Here is a 21,428-nt window from a genome sequence, read left to right on the forward strand (position 1 = left end):
GATTGCAGAGCCTTTGGCTTTGATCTTTAGGTCCATGGGGAAAGTGCCAGAAGACTGGAGAGTGGCGAATGTTGTTCCTCTGTTCAAGAAAGGAAATAGGAATGACTTTGGTAATTATAGGCAGTTAGTCTTACTTTGGTGGTCGGTAAGTTAATGGAAAAGGTCCTGAGAGACAGGATTTATGACCATTTGGAAAGATACAGCTTAATCCAGATTAGTCAACACGGTTTCGTGAGGGGTAAGTCCTGCCTCACAAGTTTGATTGAATTCTTCGAAGAGGTAACTAATTGTGTAGATGAAGGTAGAGCAGTTGATGTTGTATACATGGATTTTAGTAAGGCGTTTGATAAGGTTCCCTATGGTCGGATCATGAAGAAAGTAACGAGGTGCAGGATAGAGGGAAATTTGGCCGATTGGATAAGTAACTGGCTGTCTCATAGAAGACAGAGGGTGATGGTAGAGGGTTGATTCCTGAGTTGAGAGGATTGGCTTATGAGGACAGACTGAGGGGAGATCTTGTAGAAACATATAAGATTATGAAGTGAATAGATAAGATAGAAGCAGTGAAGTTGTTTCCACTGGTGGGTGAAAGTAGAACTAGGGGGCATTGCCTCAAAATAAGGGGGAGCAGATTTAGGACTGAGTTGAGGAGGAACTTGTCCACAAAAAGGGTTGTGAATCTGTGCAATTCCCTGCCCAGTGAAGCAGTTGAGGCTACCTTACTGAATATTTTTAAGGCAAGGCTAGATAAATTTTTGAACAGTAAAGGAATTAAAGATTATAGTGAGCGGGTGGGTAAGTGGAGCTGAGTCCAAGATCAGCCATGATGTTATTGAATGGTGGAGCAGGCTTGAGGGGCCAGATGGCTGACTCCTGCTCCTAGTTCTTATGTTCTTACCCTTAAAGGGTAAGGTATCTCAAACATCTGAGCAACAGATGAAGCTAGCTGTTTTACATTGCTACTATGCAGTAGCCATATGTGGACCATACATCCTAAAGAGTAGTGGATTGTATTAAACAGCATGTCCCAGCCACTGCTTGCAATGGGCAAGGTACAGACGTACTCAACCAGCCTGTGCTTGCAAACCCTAAACACAGTGTCCGACATTCAATGTGATTCCGCGATTGGGCAACATTTGTTAAATAACCTGCAGTAAACTAAAAACCACGCTGAGAACCAATTTCAGATTATCCATCGAGATCACAGTGTGGCACATTTGCTGTGTTGGAAGCTACAAATATTCAGACCAGCACCCTATTCATTACAGACAGAAAGATCAGGCTCGCACATTCTGCCTGTTTCAGCTAAACAAAGTAAGCGACAGCCAATCACTTGCTCATTTGTCAGGACAATACCTTGGTCAAGGTGCCTCTCCCACCCCCCCCTTGTCACTGATGGATCCTGTCAATGCCTATAGCAATGCAATGCTGCTTCAACTGCAAATCCGGCAGGATCTGCAGGGAGGTGGCCATAACCCTTCCCATGGTGACCTCGAGGCACTTGCATCTTGGAACCATCACATTAGCTAGCAGAAAGACGGACACTTTCATCCTTTGCTCTATCTGCCTCTTGCAACTCCACTTGCTTTTGCATCTCTAGTATGTTTGACATAGTTGTTTGCGAAGATGCATCATTATCTCCGGTGGTTCTCTGAGTGCCAGGAACTTGCCTAGGCTGTCACTGTCTCTGACTGCTATGCGGATACGTCTATGAAGTGTTCTGCAGAATGTGACCCTGAGTCTACTCTATAACTATGACCCACTGGGGTGTATATCTGAGTTGGGGGAGGGTGCAGAGAATGCAGTGATGGGTCTGCAGCTTCCTGGTCTGACGTGTCCTGGGGGCTGCAGCTTATGTTGGTTCTGCTGGTGTGTCTGAAGCTTTTGGTGTGAAAGGGAGAGGGAGATTTAGTTGATGATCATTGCATGTCATTCAAAGGCAGTGTCAGGGTGTGATTAATTCGTGAAGGCTTGGAGAGGTCGATCTTGCCTTTCCCACAGGAGCAATCTCTGTCCTCCCTGCCCACCTGGTGTTTTCCTTCTCCAATTTAGTCAGGTCCACAAGCTCAGCATCCCCACCTCCGGTCTGGGATCTTTGCTTCTTGTTGTGTGCAATCTTGTGAACACCGAAGACGGCGATCAAAGATCTTGAACACCTCTGATCAAATCTTCTCTCTGCTGCCTTTTCTCCTGAGAAAACAGACCCAACTTCTCCAACCTATCCTCACAGCTACAGTTCTTCACCCCACAACCACTCTCTATAGTCTCCAATGCCTCCACATCCTTCCTCAAGTATAATGCTCAGAATTGGAAGGATTGAGGAAGGAGTTTATGCAGCATGAGATGTTGGTGAGGTTAAAATGCTGGTGAGATAATCAGCAGTGATGTATCTGTGCTAATGTTGTGAGATTGCTGAGCAGTGTAATTCCGAGTGCATGATGCCATTATGAGAGTGTGAGATTGGAAAGAGGATGACTTACCCTGACGAATGGATGTGATTGTTCATCCTCTTCTTGCAGTGGATGGCATTGAAAGTTGTTGGTCAATGTGTTCAGTGCACTCAATGCCTTCCCAAGCTGGTGAGGTAAAGCCAGTGGGCTTCCTGGAGTAGGGAGTATCTCTGCATTGCTGCATATAATCTACAGCAAGCCATTGCAAAACCAGGTCTTCTTTGCAGCAGACACTTCCACACACCTTCACAAAGCTAGATGGCGAGACCAAGCCTGGCCTTTAAATATGGTGCCCAAATCTGAGCCTGTTAGATAATGGCGGGGCAGACAACCCTGCCACCTCATTCAAGGAGAAACTCTTCTCTGTATAATTAATGAGTTTTTGACATGGATTTGGATGGTTTCTCAGCATACTGTCCAGCGGGAAGCTTGCTGCAGAACCCACGAGTCACATCGCTCAGTTTCAAAACTAGAAAACTCCACCCAATGTTTGGGAAACTACTTGGTAGAATGAGATTCCAAAGAAAATTTCATAAGGTAACTGGACATATACTGGAAGACTAACCTGCAGGGTTATGGGGGAAATGCTGGACTGTAATATCAAATGATTTAGCTTCTTCAATAAGCAATTACCTGTGGCCATTCCTCAACATGCCAGTCTGGGGGACAGTCAAACTGATTGCAGGCTTGTACATTGTCAGGCTTTGGCTGGGGACAGTTCTTGTCACCCAGGATAACAGTCTCATCACTTTCACGGGATAGAAGCTGAACACAGAACACATCCCTGGTCTGCAGACCAACCCCACAGCTGGATGAACAAACGCTCCATTTTCCAAATTCCCACCTGCAGGAAAGCCAACAAATCAATGTTATCCACCTACTTTAAATGAGAAAATTAACAGCATTTTTCACATTCCAACACAGTAAAAATGTCACTTTTATAAGAAAATATGTTTATTTTTCAAGAAGTTGACATTGGTGACTTCCGGAATTCTATGACTAATCTTCTGCATAATGATTTATATTTCTGCATAAACAACATTGATTAAATTGGCAAAATCCCATCACGCCCACAGTCATTCAGCTCATTGTGGACGATTGAGGGTTCTGCAATAACTTGTTCAGTGAAACCCACTGTTAGTTATTGCTACTGTGTATGTAATTCCCTGTTATGCAAGTTTTCCCCTAACTCTGATGATGGATAAACAGATGTATCAACAAGTTCTGGTTTCATGCCACTAAAACAGACGAGGCAAAGAAAACTCAGTTAGGCCTCATTTGGAGGACTACTTCCAATTCTGGGCATTTTAATTGAGGAAGGATGTGAAGGCATTGAAGAGTATACGAAGATTCACAAGAATGATTCTGAGATGAAGAACTGTAGCTATGAGGATAGATTGGAGAAGTTGGGAGAAAAGGAGGCACAGAGAAAACTTGATAAGAGCCCTGAGAGGCCGTCTCATTCAGTGGACACTTGTTAACGAGTTTGATTGTCCACCTAAGAAACTCATAGGTGTGGGTGGGATTGATATCAATGCAGCTCATAGAAACTAGGAGCAAGAGGAGGCCATTCAGCCCTTCGAGCCTGCTCCTCCATTCATTTTGATTATGGCTCATCATCAAATTCAATATCCTGACTCCCCCTTCCTCCCATATCCGTTGATCCTTCAGCCCCAAGAGTTTTATCTAATTTCTTCTTGAAATCACACAATGTTTTGGCCCCAGCTACATTCTGTGGTAGTGAATGCCACACATTCACCATCCTCTGGGTGAAGAAATTTCTCCTCACCTCAGTTCTAAAAGATTTATCCCTTATTCTCAAAGAACCCAAAGAGCTTCTACAAATACATAAAGGGCAAAAGGGTAACAAGAGAGAGTAAGGCCCCTTAAGGATATACAAGGTCATCTATGTGCGGATCCACAAGAGATGGGTGAGACCCTAAATGAATATTTCTCATCAGTATTTAATGTTGAGAAAAGCATGGATGTTAGGGAACTTGGGAAATACTGACGTCTTGCGGAGTGTACATATTATAGAGAAGGAGGTGCTGGAAGTTTTAAAGTGCATCAAGCTAGCTAAATCCCTGGACCTGATGAAATGTATCGCAGGACGTTGTGGGAGGCTAGGGAGGAAATTGCAGGTCTCCTAGCTGAGATATTTGAATCATCAATAGTCACGGGTGAGGTGCCTGAAGATTGGAGAGTGGCAAATGTTGTGCCTTTGTTTAAAAAGGGCTGCAGGGAAAAGCCTGGGAACTACATCTGTGGTGGGTAAATCGTTGGAAGATGTTTTGAGAAACAGGATTTACAGGCGTTTAGAGATGCAAGGACTGATTAGAGGACAATCAGCATGGCTTTGTGAACGTAAAATCATGTCTCACAAATTTGATTGAGTTTTTTGAAGAGGTAACCAAGAAGGTAGATGAGGGCAGCGCAGTTGATGTTGTCTACATGGACTTTAGCAAGGCCTTTGACAAGGTATTGCATAGTAGGTTGTTGCAAAAAGTTAAATCTCACGGGATCCAGGGTGAGGTAGCTAAATGGATACAAAATTGGCTCCTTGGCAGAAGCCAGAAGATGGTGGCAGGGACTCGTTTTTCAAACTGGTGGCCTGTGACCAGCGGTGTGCTTTAGGGATCAGTGCTGGGTCCACTGTTATTTGTCATTTATATTAATGATTTGGATGAGAATACAGGAAGCATGGTTAGTAAGTTTGCAGATGACATCAAGATTGTTGGCACAGTGGACAGTGAAGAAAGTTATCTCCAATTGCAATGGGATCTTGATCAATTGGGCCAGTGGGCTGACGAATAGTAGATGGAGTTTAATTCAGATAAATGTGACGTGATGCATTTTGGTAGATTGAACCAGGGTAGGACTTACTCAGTTAATGGTAGGGCGCCGGGGAGAGTTACAGAACAAAGAGATCTCGGGGTACAGGTTCATAGATCCTTGAAAGTGGAGTCACAGGTGGACAGAGTGGTGAAGAAGGCATTCGGCATGCTTGGTTTCATTGGTCAGAACATTGAATACAGGAGTTGGGACGTCTTGTTGAAGTTGTACAAGACATTGGTAAGGCCACACTTGGAATACTGTGTACAGTTCTGGTCACCCTATTATAGAAAGGGTATTATTTGATTGGTGGCAGGGTAGAACAGTGGTTAGCAGTGTTACTTCACAGCTCCAGGGACCTGGGTTCAATTCCTGGCTCGGGTCATTGTCTGTTTGGAGTTTGCACATTATCCTTGTGTCTGCGTGGGTTTCCTCCAGGTGCTCTGGTTTCCTGTCACAGTCCAAAGATGTGTGGGTTAGGTTGATTGGCTATGTTAAAATTGCCCCTTAGTGTCCTGAGATGCTCAGATTAGAAGGATTAGCGGGTAAAATATGTAGGAATATGGTGGTAGGGCCTGGGTGTGATTGTGGTCAGTGCAGACTTGATGGGCTAAATGGCCTCTTTCTGCAGTGTAGGGATTCTATGATTTCTATGATGATTATTAAACTAGAAAGAGTATAGAAAAGATTTACTAGGATGCTACCGGGATTTAATGGATTGATTTATAAGGAGAGGCTGGATAGACTGGGACTTTTTTCTCTGGAGTGTAGGAGGCTGAGGGGTGATCTTATAGAGGTCTATAAAATAATGAGGGACACAGATCAGCTAGATAGTCAATATCTTTTCCCAAAGGTAGGGGAGTGTAAAACTAGTGGGCATAGGTTTAAGGTGAGAGGGGAGAGATACAGAGTGTCCAAAGGGGCAATTTTTCACACAAAGGGTGGTGAGTGCCTGGAACAAGCTGCCTGAGGCAGTAGTAGAGGCGGGTTCAATTTTGTCTTTTAAAAAGCATTTAGACAGTTATATGGGTAAGTTGGGTATAGAGGGATATGGGCTAAATGCAGGCAATTGGGATTAGCTTAGAGGTTTTAAAAAAAAGGCAGCATGGGCAAGTTGGGCTGAAGGGCCTGTTTCCATGCTGTAAACCTCTATGATTCTATGCATGGCCCCTAGTTTTGGACTTCCCCAATGGCTCATTGGGCTGAATGGTCTCCTTCTGCACTATAAGGATTCTATGATTCTACTCTACCAAAAAAAACTCCTAATTTGCTAGTTGCTGGGAAAAAAGTTAACAAATAACAGGTCCTGGTTGGTAGAAACTGGGTGAAGATGGGGCATGATATTCTATTTTGTACCATGATCAATTTGCAGAGCAATTTCAATGTTGTTTTCCTTCCTTTATTCCCTGGTGGAATGTGGGCATCACTGGCAAGGCCAGCATTTGTTGCCCATCCCTAAATGCCTTTGAACACAGTGGTTTGCTGGGCCATTCCTGAGGGCAGTTGAGAGTCAGCCACATTGCTGTGGATCTGGAGTCACATTTTGGCCAGGCCAGGTAGGAACAGCAGGTTTCCTTCCCTAAAGGACATTAGTGATCCAGATGGGTTTATCGTCACCATTAAACTTTTAATTGCAGATGTTTTATTGACTTCAAATTCCACAATCTGCCATGAGGGATTGGAACCCGAGTCCCCAGAACATTACCCTGCATCGCAGGATTACCAGTCGGATGCAATATCACTGCACCACTGCCTCCCCTTGTTGAGGGAAGCAGCACTTTCTTATCTGATGCCTTCTTATTGAATTGAATAAAAACAAACCAAGGCTGGGGGAGATAGAATTGTTTTGGAATAGCTTGAGTTGCTGTAAGTGGTGTAAAATGTTGCGTTCTTATGATAAAGGCTTCAAAATAAAGTTGCCGGGACAAAGAGCAAGGATAGAAAAACCTAAAAATGGTGAATGAATTCCATTTTTATTTGCTCTTTTTCAAGAGGAGATCCTGTAACTGCAACTTTACAGTTTTCCAGCTAGGTCGGACTCATTATTGACCAATAAGGTCGCAACATTGAAACATACTCAATACCAACACCTCTGCATCAATTGGACCAGTAATACAGTAAAACCCTGGCTTACCAAACTGTCTGAAGACCTATTTGAAATGTTTTACTAAATTAGGAATATAAAACACTATGGGTGGGATTTTACAGCCTCACCATAAAACACCACCTGAGGTCAATGGACCTTTCCACGGTCCGCCCCTCGCCTGCTCTGATTCCAGTGACAGATGGGGGGGGCGGGCGTAAAACTCCAGCCTATGGGTGGGGCTGTCTGAAGTCTCACAACACCAGACATTGGGACTGTCTGGCCAGGCCTGTCTCAGGATCGGAACAATTCCTATACTGGACAGGACTGGAAGATTTCCACATTTATTTACCATTCTAAGCAAACTAATTGAAGTCAAGAAGGTGGACAGGAAATTTCCTTTAACTAAGCTCTGAACTGACCATTCGCAGAACAAGTTACCTTTTTCATTTCATCACAAGTTCCTTCTGCTAAGCAAATTGGAAGATTTAATTTTTAATTTGAGTACAACCCGTCCTCAAAATTATCAATGGGTCAGTGACGAAAGGGATTACAGTCTGGGAAAATAAAATACTTCAGCTTGTGTTTGTTGTGACTTTGTATTTGACTATACTTCTTTGTCATTCTATAGAAACAGAGCTGTGATGCTGCATTCCTCGAGCTTGCAACCACTTCACAAGCCCAAACTCTCTAACTCCAATGAACTCTGTCCCTGTTTCACTGACATACAGCCTACACGGAGGACTGTATAATAGCCCATTCTATCAATGGCTGTGGAATATTAACCATTTCATAGAGAAAATCAATGAAATTGCAATTTAACACATTACACAACAATTGTAACCTGCATTCTAGTGTTTTCAAGGGTCTGGGACAATTGTTGAAATGTTCGTGGAAAGATACCATGGTCAAAGCTTAACACTTATCGGCAAATTAACTGCTGCAGTTGTCAGGATTTATCTGCAAGAACAATACCATCCTGGTATCAGATTCACTGAGGAAACCCAATCTTCCATTTATCACCCAGATAAGATTTCTTGTGTAATACCCAATTATTTTGATGTCAGATTTTTCACTCATGTGAACTTACGTTAGTGTAATTTAATATCAGCTTACGCCATCTCAGCACAAAGCCTCACACAGACTATCGCACTGCACACCTTGCTATTATGTCCTTACTGTTCTAGCTTTTGTAAAGTAGGTGGATAATATAAAATTAGCCCTGAACTAAATATCCAACCCTTTTTAAAAACCAAATCAAAACAATGTCCTCATTGCGATTTTCAAATGGCTCAGTTTACAAGCTCCTGTTACGCCAAATCCCAATATTTGCTTTTCCCCAGAAAAGCTCTGCAGGCAAAGAAAAGTCATGGTGAATTGATAACTGTAAATCACTTTTTTGATATGTGATAGTCACTTCTAAGCTGCCTTTTCTGTGCAGAATTATACGCAGGGAAAATCTCGCAATATTAAGGGCCGAAGGGCCCGTACTGCGTGATAATATTCTATGTTCTATTTAGACACTTTCTTCACTGTTTTGTTACTCTAATAGAAAAAAACTCAAAGGAGTGGGTCCTACAATGTCATACTGCCAGGACAGCTACCCTCTCATACAGGCTTCATTATTTTCTCAAACGTGTCCCCTCTCTTTGATCTCTCTACCCTCTACTCTTCCATAAAAACTCCCAGAGAAATTCCCTTTTCCAAGAAGGGATCAAACCCCATTTTGTTTTACTTCATACCTTTTATATTTTAAGAAGCAAACCTACCCTATCTTTGTCTCATTTACTTACAATCTTACAATTTAGACATGTTCCCTTTTGAACTAAAACAACCCATTTCAAATATCGTCTTGTATAAATTCTAATACAAGTTCCTCTTGGCTCCCTCTGTTCATTAACATATCAAAGTGACTTTTTCACACCTTTTTACTGAACTTAAGACTCTTGCAGTCCCTCTGTCTCTTAATGTAATTGCACCAATCATACCCCCATCAGCCTGCTTTCCAGTAAGTGAGAACTATGACAGTGTTGTTACCAAAAGAAAAATATTATAATTCTTCATCTTTTGATAATCAATAAAGAGACAGGACATCTGTGACCACTTTTTACATGATAAAAGGTAGACCGATTAAGAGTATAGAAATAAGAGGGACCTGGGAGTGCAGGTGCACAAGTCTCTGAAGGTGTCAACACAGGTAGAGAAGGTTGTGAAGAAAGATTATGGAATGCTAGCCTTTATAGGAAGGGGTATAGAGTATAAGAGCTGCCGTCTAATGCTTCAGTTGTACAGAACGTTGGTTAGGCTGCATTTGGAGTACTGCGTCCAGTTCTGGTCACCTTACTACCGGAAGGACGTGGAGACCCTGGAGAGAGTGCACAGGAGGTTTACCAGGATGTTGCCTGGCATGGAGGGACTGAGTTACGAGGAAAGGTTGGAGAAACTGGGACTCTTCTCCTTAGAAAGACAGAGATTAAGGGGGGATCTGATAGAGGTGTATAAAATAATGAAGGGAATAGATAGAGTCAACAGTGGTAGGCTTTTCCCTAGATTGGGGACAATTACGAGAGGTCACGATCTAAGGGTGAGGGGGGAGAAGTATAATTTGGATATGAGAGGAAGGTTTTTCACGCAGAGGGTCGTGGGGGTATGGAACGCGCTACCAAGTAAGTTGGTGGAGGCAGGCACGCTGGACTTGTTTAAGGTTTACTTAGATAGACACATGAGCGAAACAGGGATGGAGGGTTATAGTAGACGGTATTAAAAAGGGTCAGAGCCTCGGGACGACACCGGAAATGTAGTATTACATGTTAATGTTTTGTCTCTTTTAATCCACAGGTGTCGGTCCACCTTGTTGTCAAACGAGGGGCATGCACACGGTGGGTCGTGCGTGGGCTGCTCTTGGAGGTTTCAAGAGTGGCCTAGTACTTCGTGTCGTTGTGTGTGCTTAATCCTGGACCAGTAGACGGGCACCGCAACAGCTCGGTGACTAGCACTGCTAGCTGTGCAGATACATGGATTTGGGCCTGTGTCTGTGGGAGTTTGCCCGTTCTCCCTGTGGTTGCGTGGGTTTCCTCCAGGCGCTCCGGTTTCCTCCCACACCCCAAAGATGTGCTCTTAGGCTGATTGGTTTTACCAAATTGACCCTACACTATTCTGCCCTGAATCTGGCTACATTAGGGGTACCATTCACATACACACGGGGCAGGGTAGGTGTAGGAAAATCCTTTGTTGAAATGGCGGTGTGGGCTCGTTGGGCCAAAGGGCCTGTTTCCTGTGCTGGGTTGTTCTTTGTTCAGTCACCATCCCAATGAACAGACATTGTGGGGGAGGGGGTGACAACTCAGAGTGAGGGACAGAGAATGGATCAGAGTGGGGGAGGGGAGGGATTGATAACTGAATTGGTACTGGATTGGTTCAGGATTATGGAGGGGAAAGGTTGGAGTTCCTTGGGATGTCAGGTGAGTATTGGGTGGTGTGTCGCAGGTGGGGGTGAGGGGAAGAGGCTAGTCAGTTGAGTGGGTGGCAGGTCAGAGGGTTGTGTGGTGGTCACAGGTAGCCAGGGAGTCCAGTGTAGGATCATGGAGGTTAATACTTTGGTTATCCCGAAGTTAGAAGTTGTTTAAACATTTCTAACTTTTCTTGGGTAACTATTCTGCAAAAGGAGTCAGAACAAAATAAAATCTCGGGTTTCAGTCAGAGTTTCAGATGGTTTGTTTCCTGGTGTAGGGTATTTGTTCATCAGAAGTTTAAATTTTCTGAGCGATTCCTCGGCATTCTTTGTCTGGGGATGTCTGAGGAAACTCCTTAGCACCTTCCGGGGAACCCAGCCCACACCAAGGAACAAACTCTTTGAGTTCTTCGCAAGTTGATGTTCATCAGTAATTTCTGTTGATTATTCAAAGTACAGCACAGAGTTACAGCAAACAAGAAAACAAACAGCAATGCCTAAATGCCGGACAGCTGCAAACTTTACAATTTACTGTCTACTTGCTTCCTGTTGCTTTGCCTGAATCATTTATCACATGTAATTCACTTTATTGTAAATATGGAATGAATTAGCAATCAGATATAACTTCCTTAGTTGATAAACTAATGGTCTAGACAGCTACATACTGAAGCTCACAGGTTGAATCACAAAGATGTCCAGACAAATTTGAGGATGATGTTGGCAATATCACTGAATTAGTAATCCAGTGGCCCAGGGTAATACTTTGGGAACTAGATCTCAGATCCCAAAGCAGCTGGTAGAATCAATTACCAGATTGGAACTGACAGCTGGTCTTGGTGCTGGTAACCATAAATCGATAGTGATTGAAAAAAAGCTCACCTGGTTCACTCATGTCCTTTAGAGAATGAAATCTGCTGTTCTTACCTGGGTCTGGCCTACATGCAACTCCAGAGATACAGCAATGTGGTTGATTCTCAAATGCCCTCTGAAGTGGCCCAGCGAATCTCTCAGTTTAATTAAGGAGGGGCAACAAATGCTGGCTCAGAAATTCTCGTAGTCCACAAAAGAATACATTTTTTAAAAAATTACCCAATTATCTAAATTTCTTTTCAGATGCTAAAGGATTAGTTGTACTTTTTTTTTGTTTCCAATTATTTCGGTAATCTCTCGATTCCTTCAATATAAATGAATTTCTTTGGGACAATAAGTAGTTAATATTTACAGTGGAATCTTCCACATAATTCTATTTAGTTGAGAACTCAAAACTGCCTTATTGAATCCTAAACAGATAAATGCTTCATACAAAAATATGGTTGCCTAGGGCCAAGTGACTTACTGTTCACATTGAATCCAATATGGATAAGACGGGATAACACTAGGAAATTGAAAATTGTACACAAAGGTTTAGATATAAATCTCCCCAGTTAGGCCCAGGCTAGTACAGCTATGTAAGCATATCAAATCTATTTCCTGTTCAAAGCTTCACTTTCACAGTCAATGTCAGATTCAGTCATTTCAAATGTCAATTTTGGTTTCAATTTGATTTGTTACTATTAACAAGATGCCTGTACAACAATTGACAGAATAACTACATTAGATTAATGAGTTCAAATTGCACAACTGTTTTTAAATTCAGTTTTGGGTTATGTTTAAGGATTATGTTACTGTTAGTTTTAGATTTCAGTTTAGTTTTACAGTCACATGTGAATAGAAGTTTACATCTATTTTATATATTACATCAGATCGTAACAGCCTGATAAAGGAAGACATTTATACAAACCTCGTTGCACTTTGAACTCAGTCAGGAGTGTGAAGACAATCTGGTGAAACTCTCCAAAGTGCCCAAAGTAAAACTATTTGGCAGTTTGTGTTATACAACTTATCTGATAAAAAAGCCTACAAGCTTCACACAAACGCTCACTTATCACTGCTATGAACTAGTTCAAACAGGATGGCTAAATCCACAGAAAGCAAAGCTGAAACTTGTACAGATATCTCTTGAATGGGACATTGGTAGTTTGAAGTTTGGGTTAATGCACAAGGATTTCTGGTCCTAATGTCCACTCAGCTAGATTCATTGGAATGGGACCTTTCAGGCTACACTGTTAATCAACTATGTTCCTCATCATTCATTTCCAACATGGCTTAACCTGAGAACTTGCTGCAACTAGGCAGCACAGTGGGACAGTGGTTAGCACTGCTGCCTCACAGCACCAGGGATCTGGGTTCAATTCCCTGCCTGTGTGAAGTTTGCACATTCTCCCCATGTTTCCTCTGTGTGCTCCAGTTTCCTCCCACAGCCTGAAAGATGTACATGTTAGGTGCATTGGCTATGCTAAATTCTCCTTCAGTGTACCCAAACAGGTGTTGGAGTGTGGTGATTTGGGGATTTTTACAGTAACTTCATTGCAGTGTTAATGTAAGCCTTACTTGTGACACTAATAAATAAATAAATGTGAGGTCAGTAGAACATCTGCAACATCAGTGAATGATGGGAAATCAATTGTCTATCTATTTAACCAATGAGATTTTAAGATTCGGAGGGAGGCTGAGAGTCAAGGAGAGAATGGGAAATGGTGAGGAAAGAGAGTTTGGATTCAAAAAGACAAGTTAGTATTAAAAAAAATTAACATTGACAACATTTCTGGTAACAATTTAGGACTCAGAGTAACAAGGACTGAAAGGCCAGTTTATGGATTGGAGAGATTGAGTGGCATTTTGTTAATGAGATTGGCTGGGAGCTAATTAGATTTAAGTGGTGGTCATTAATTGGAAATTCATCAATGTTGAAATATATGAGAACAAGTTGAATGAGGAGCTGTTGGTTGGAATGCCAATGATCACAATCATCAGAACAAAGTCCCACTGACTGGCTCTTGATGCAGGAGCATAAATCTCCTCATTAAAGTTAATTACATTGTTAAGTATCAGCCCAAACATTCTGTGCTGATTTTAAATGAGCAATTAATACAGAAACTCACTTGCTCATCAAAACTCATTTGGAGATCGTGGGTGAGATGTTGAAGAGGGAGTACAGCAAAGGTTCACCAGACTGATTCTAGGGATCATTATACAAGTAGACATTCACTGTATCCATAAGAATGGAGGGGATCTCATTAAAACATGTAAAGTTCTGACAGGCTGCATATAGGGATGTTGTTTCCTCTGGCTCAAACTAAGGGATTCTGTCTCAGGATCTAGAGTGGGCCATTTAAGAACATAAGAACATAAGAAATAGGAGCAGGAGTAGGCCATCTGGCCCTTCGAGCCTGCCCCGCCATTCAATAAGATCATGGCTGATCTGTCGTGTCTCAGTTCCACTTTCCTGCCCTCTCCCCATAACCCTTAATCCCCTCGTTTATCAAAAACCCATCAACCCGCGTCTTAAAAATATTTAGCGAGGCAGCCTCCACCACTTCAACAGGCAGAGAATTCCAGAGATTCACCACCCTTTGAGTGAAGAAGTTCTTCCTCAACTCCATTCTAAACCGCGCCCCCTTTATCTTGAGGCTGTGCCCCCTAGTCCTACTGTCCTTTCTGAGCGGGAAGAGTCTCTCCACTTCTATCCTATCCATCCCATTCATCATCTTATACGTCTCAATGAGATCTCCCCTCATTCTTCTAAACTCTAACGAGTACAAGCCTAGTTTATTCAACCTCTCCTCATAGCTCAACCCCCTCAACTCCGGCATCAGCCTAGTAAACCTCCTCTGCACCCCCTCCAAGGCCAAAATATCCTTGCGTAAGTACGGTGCCCAAAACTGCACACAGTACTCCAGCTGCGGCCTCACCAATGCCCTATACAGCTGCAGCAAGACCTCCCTACTTTTATATTCAATCCCCCTCGCTATGAAGACCAGCATCCCATTCGCCTTCCTGACCACCTGCTGCACCTGCAAGCTGGGTTTTTGCGACTCATGCACAAGGACCCCGAGGTCCCTCTGCACCGTCGCCTGCTGCAGTTTTTCACCACGTAAGTAATGGTCCTTCCTACCATTCTTCCTACCAAAGTGGACCACCTCGCACTTGCCAACATTAAATTCCATTTGCCATTTCCTGGCCCATTCGCCCAGCCTATCTAGATCCTTCTGCAGACTCTCCACACCCTCCGCGCAATTTGCTGTTCCACCAATCTTGGCGTCATCAGCAAATTTCGAAACCATACACTCGGTTCCCTCCTCCAGATCATCTATATAAATGGTAAATAGCTGAGGCCCCAGCACCGACCCCTGGGGCACTCCACTAGTCACCATCTGCCAATCCGAATAGCACCCATTGACCCCCACTCTCTGCCTCCTATTTGATAACCAGTCCTCTATCCACACTAACACCCTACCCCCAACTCCATGTCCCCTGACCTTCTGTAATAACCTCTTGTGAGGTACCTTGTCAAACGCCTTCTGAAAATCAAGAAAGACCACATCCACTGGCTCTCCTCTATCCACCGCCCTAGACACATCCTCATAGAGCTCCAGTAAATTTGTCAGACACGACTTCCCTTTAATGAAACCGTGCTGCGTCTGCTCTATCAAGCAATTCCCCTCAAGATGCCTCGCTATTTCCTCCTTGATGACGGATTCTAACATTTTACCTACAACAGACGTTAAACTAACAGGCCTAAAATTCCCTGCATTTTGCCTGGCACCCTTCTTAAACAACGGCGTAACATTAGCTGCTTTCCAATCTTCCGGCACATCTTATACTAAGATGAAGAGAAACCTCTTCACTCAGGAGGGTGGTGAACCAGTAGGGAGACTAATGCTTTATGTTCCATTTGAATTTTGAACTACAAGCCCATCACATATTCCAAGAACTTCTCCACACCCATGTTGCTGCCAATGCTTCCTTCTCAATTGTAGCATATCTTTATTCCATGTTGGTGAGTGAGCTTGAGATTTAATAAACTGGTCTACATTTATCATCTCATGATACTTAATAATACAGGCCCTAGGCCAATAGAGCATGCATCTGTTGTTACTATGCTTGGTTGTTCTGGGTTAAAATGTGTCAATGTTTCAGAGGAAATTAAGAGCGTTTTGATTTTTTTTCATTTTACTGATCCCAATACCACTGTTGACACTGTCTCAAAAGCTGTTTCAAAGGCTAATTTACTGCTGCCAAATTTGGTGGGAACTTGCTTACTTGGTTGACCATCCCAAGGAACCTCTGAAGCTCAGCCATGTTCCTGGGTTCTGGAAGCTCTCTGATCACTTTTTTTGCAGATCAAAGTTATTCCAGAGGGTTGAAAAATGTGACCTAGAAATATCAGTGCAATTTTGATAAACTTTCATTTTTCATTCAATGACTAGTAAAACTTTCTAACGCTATGGCCATACTCTTTTCTCATAGAGCCATGTACAATTCTGTCCTCCCATGAGGTACATTATTCCTTTCATGCTTCCTTGAGTTTGTGACATTGTTCTCTGAGAAACTTCAGGATGAGTACAATTCTGAATGATAATCTGTTAAGTTATAATGACTGAATAGTGTTCTAAAAAATGTCCACAAACGTGCCTGCTGTACCTGCATGCTTACTTTTAGCAACTGATGTACGAGGATAACAAGATCTCTCTGCATATTCATTTTGCACCCATTTAAGTGAAAATCTGTCTTCCTATTATTGCTACCAAAGTGGATAACTTCACATTTATCCACATTGTACTGCATCGCCCATGCAGGTGCCCACACACTCAGCCTGTCCAAATCACACCGAAGCATCTCTGCATCCTCCTCACAGCTCACCCTCCCACCTAACTTTGTATCATTTGTAACTTTGGAGGTAATGCATTTAGCTCCCTCATCCAAATCATTAATATATAATGTGAACAGTTGAGGTCCTAGCACAGATCCCTGTGGAACCTCACTTGTCACTCTTTGCTTCCTATTGCTAGCCAGCTTTTTACTTACCTCAAGGCATTATCTGCAATCCCATGTGCTTTAACTTTACTTTGTAGTCTGTTATGTGAGACCTTGTTAAAACCTTCTGAAAGTGTAAATAAACCCCATCCACTGATCAGTAGAGTTGACCAAGGAGAACCAGTTACATCCTCAAAAAATTCCAATAGATTTGTCAAGCATGATTTCCCTTTTGTAAATCCATGCTGACTTTGATTATCCCACTGCCTTCCAAATGCCAAGCTATGAAATCCTTGATAATAGACTCCAGCAACTTTCCCAGTCACTGATGTTAGGCTCACTAGTATATAGTTCCCTGTTTTCTATCTATCGCTACTTAATATGAATATTACAAGCATATGAGATTTTGTAAGTTATGCTATCCTTATAAATCTTTAAAGATACTGTTGGGGTGAATGAGCAAATATAACATTTTCTTCTTTGTTTAATCACTTTATTCTTTTGTTAAAAGTTCATTAGGAGTCTCTGTGACTCTGTTCAGAGTCCAATGTCCACATTTCTAAACAAAAAATAAAGTTAGGTTTTATCAAACTGGGTTCCATTCTGTGATTAGATGTGTCCCAGTGGTAACATCAGCTGGATAAATCCACACCTTGGAATATTGCTTGTTGATTCTGATCTGCGCTCACTGCTGTCTGAACTCCAGGTTTGACTCTTGATTTGATTGGCTCTACCTGCAATGTTTCAACTTTTTGCCAAGTCTTGAATCTGTTCTAATCGTCCTTTTAAGAATCTCTTGACTTGCCGGGTCTGTAACTGCTTCTTGTAATCTTTCCTGGGGCTTTATTTAATTCACTGGCACCGTGCTTTGTTGTATTCAGGGATTCTTTGGAGTTTCTTCATTCTCTGAAGCTGCTGGAGACTGTAGGTTTTTTTTTGAAACCTTTTATCTTTATGAACAGTGCATACACGTTGGGACCTCTGTCCGAGGTTAGAAGTTCTGCTCTCTAGCTCTCTGTTATTTGGTCATGGTGATGGTACAGCATCAAGTTCTTATGTTAAACCTTCGCAGGAAGGAGATAGTGTGGGAGGGGAGTGTGTGGGACTCAGGAGAGTGGAAGAGGGAGGGAGGGAGTGCAGGACAGGGAAAGTGTGTGGTGGGAGAAAAAGGAGGACGTTATGGTGAATGAAGGGAGGAGAATAAAGTAAGAATTGTTCTGGAGCAATGAATCATTCTTTTCCTTTTCCATATAACTCTCTGGGAATTGTACTTTGAACATAGCAGTAACTGGGTTTAGACTGAAATTATTTAATGCTCACATGGAACAGAATGCTCTCCTGTTTGGGTTTCACTTTCCTGCTTTTAGTTATTCTGGAGTACGATTTGTTAATCTAGTTGAGAGCTTTGGCTCTAGATTACTGTTTAATTCATGCATGATACAGAGTAATCCCTTTGTACCCAGCAGTTAGCTTGGTCGTGTGTTAATGTTACAATGGAGTTGACCATTTAACTTTGCTAGTTCAGTCAAAGTTCTTCTCCAGAAAGTGGACAAAGAGACTTCCTGAGGTAACATTCCCTGCCAACAGAGGAATGTAAATCGCCCCTTTGGTGTTCCACAGTTGGACTTTTTTGATGTTGAGCTTTTTCCTTTTTTATCACATTTCAGTCAGAATCTTTCTCAAAATATATAAGCCTTCTCTGGAATAATGAGAGCTTTGTTAAGATTAACATGGTATCTCGTTCCCTAGATATTTATAAAATTTTTTCAAAGGTTTTGGTAAAATTAATCTCTTAACTGCAGCTTCTGACTACATGCATTGTACTTGCTGATAGATTGACAGTAAGGCTAGACAAATGGAGACAGACTTTGTAATGAACAAAGCTCTTACACAATGTAAATTCAATAAAGAAATTCTCTCTGCTTCTATCATTTTTCTGTGCAGTCAGCTAGAAACATAAGCAATATTCCAGAGTTTTTCTCCGATTCATTGATACCCAAAATTTTAATAAACTTCTGAATACTGATGCTGAGGTCAATGTATTCAATATTATCCTCCATTATGATTATGAAATATTAACTAATTCTCTGTTCCAAATATCCCCATAAATACTCAAATATTTAAATTAAAGATAACTAAACATTCCAACAATGGTTTCTTTTTATTCCAAAGAACAAGTAATCTTTTGAAAAGGAAAACCACAGTGTTGTTCACACATTGTAAGGCTATTATTGAGAAAAACTGGGTTTCTTAAAAATATTCAGCACAACACAAAACCAAAAAAATCCAGTGGCACGTTGATCCCATCCTTGCCATCTCTCACTGTGATTTCATCGTCTCGCATCATGTCTCTGCTACGTCACCGCATCCCTATCATCTCTCATTGTGTCCTCGCCATGTTCCTGCCATGTCTCACTGCATTTCCATCACTCCCTCTCTCACCACATCCCTGCTGCTCCTTTACGGCTTCCTAATTGCTTGCTGCACCTGTTTGCTTGCTTTCAGTGATTGGTGTACCTGGACATTGTACATCAGCATTTCACAATCTATCACTATTTAAATACTCTGCCATTCTGTTTCTCTGTCTGGAGTGGATCTCTCCACACTTATCCATGTTAATCTGCTTCTGCTATGTATTTGCCTACTCATGATGTGGAGATGCTGGCGTTGGACTGGGGTAAACACAGTAAGAAGTCTGACAACACCAGGTTTAAATCCAACCGATTAATTGATAGTGAACTGGCAAACATTCGCCTGACAAAGGGGCAAACTCCGAAAGCTTGCATGTTTACTATCAAATAAATTGGTTGGACTTAAACCTGGTGTTGTCACACTTCTTACTGTGTTTGCCTACTCACTCAGCTTGTCTAAATCACCTGTGATGCCTCCTAACATCCACCTTGCCACTCTCATTCCCAGTAAGATTGGTGTTATAGGTTACAGTGCGATCATATCAAACCTAGTCTACTCCATTTCTCCTCACAATATAATCCCTTCAATCCAGGAATCAGCCTAGTTACACACACTAGAGTGAGTACATTCTTTGAGGTAAGGAATGCAAAACTGCACAGGTCTCACCTAAACTCTGTACAATCGCAGCAAGACGTTCTTACTCTTCCACCTGAACTTCCTTGCAATTAACGACAAAATACAAAGTACCTTTTAGCGCAGTCACAATACACAGAATTAATGTGGGTATAATGAATGTGGAATGAAGGAACTGTGCGTGTGATTAAAGTGGTCCCACCATAATTAATGTTTTTCTCTTTTCACAAACCATTTATCTTTTCTTCAAGCCTTCTACCATTACCCTTCTGTTTTAAAAATAACAAAACTTGACCTGATTATTATTTATTTACTGATCTACAGCTTTTACTGATTAAGCAATGCCTTGATTTTCAAATTCTCATCCCAACCCCAGTCACACATACTGCCCCTTCCCCCCACAATCACCATCCAGTGAGTCTCCCCCATCCTCCCCGCTCCCTTCCCCCACCCAAATTCTCGCCATTCCCCATCCTGAAAAGTTTATCCTTTCCATTTTGAAAAAAATCCCCAAAATCTGTTATAAACCACAATTTTTTTCCACTAAGGTCACAGTAAGGAGTTTGTACTGAACAATCCACAGATCTTTACACCAGAAAGATAATATACAATACTGCTCTATGAAGAACACCTTCTAGTTTTTGAAGACCATGATGTGGAGATGCCAACGTTGGACTGGGGTAGGCACAGAAAGAAATTGCACAACACCAGGCTAAAGTCCAACATGTTTATTTGGTAGTACGAGCTTTTGGAACACTGCCCCTTTATCAGGTGAGTGATGAAGTCATACAAACAACTCACCTGATGAAGGAGAGCGCTCCAGAAGCTCGTGATTCCAAATAAATGTGTTGGACTTTAACCTGGTGTTGTGAGATCTCTTACTGTACCTTTTGGAGAAGTAAATGAGAACCCTACATAAGAATGCCTCTTCTAATCAATGCCTTTTCTTGCAGACGTTATGTTGCATTGGTGTGAGGTGGAGCTGCCCTTTCTGATGGTCAGCTCCCTGGATAGGGACCTCTGATAGCACAGATCTGAGCTCAGTACTCTGCCACTCACGTAGAACTTCAGGGTAATTGTGAGAAGATCCTTATTGAGGAACCCTTGCAATATAAACCTGTGTGTCCCACCTAGACATATGGTGCAAACTAGCTTCCAAACTTGGGATTCCAATTAAAAAAAGCACCCTCCTGATGTTCATGTGATGGGTGCTAATTGCAAGGATCACCGCAGAGTGTGTTCAGTGTGAAGAACTGTGTTAACATTTGCCGAGCTCCTTTGATTGGGGTAACAGCTGCCAGGCCTGCTGCTTGTTACTGTTGGTTGGGCTCGGTTTGTTAATCCAGTCAATCTTGTGCTAATCAGCCTCACACCGCCTCCATCTGGTTTGCATCTCTAGAAAGGACAAGGCTGGAAAATCGCCCCCAGTATATGTGCTGAAGACGCAGCTTATTAAATCTTCCATCTGTAAACCTCAACAAACTAATGGAGGTAATATTTTTAAGGAGTGCAAAAACAACTGAAAAACAGTAACATTCAGGTAATTGTGTGTGAGCATTTGGAATTCAGTCAGTTGCTGCATGGATACAGGCCCTGGGGAGCTCAACCTCAGACTGAATCCAGTCTATCAAGATTATAAATAGCTTTTGATTCCAATCTTCTGATTAGTTTTAAATTGGATTCATGACATAAATTCATCCCTTTAACAGCA

The 21,428-nt window shown here is 42.2% G+C and overlaps 1 protein-coding gene across 1 annotated transcript in view; it reads right to left on the bottom strand.

Annotated features, from left to right (window-relative positions):
* The window catches only part of LOC145342826 (ADAMTS-like protein 1), a 451,251-nt gene that overhangs the window by 76,969 nt on the left and 352,854 nt on the right, over positions 1-21,428 (bottom strand). The window contains exon 17 of the mRNA XM_080188292.1: positions 3,084-3,294. Coding sequence (XP_080044418.1) covers positions 3,084-3,294 — 211 coding nt within the window. The remainder of the gene's footprint in view (positions 1-3,083; positions 3,295-21,428) is intronic.

The sequence above is a fragment of the Carcharhinus amblyrhynchos genome, chromosome 5 (genome assembly GCF_965287045.1).
Source record: "Carcharhinus amblyrhynchos chromosome 5, sCarAmb.v2.hapA, whole genome shotgun sequence".
NCBI classification, from domain to species: Eukaryota; Metazoa; Chordata; class Chondrichthyes; order Carcharhiniformes; family Carcharhinidae; genus Carcharhinus; species Carcharhinus amblyrhynchos.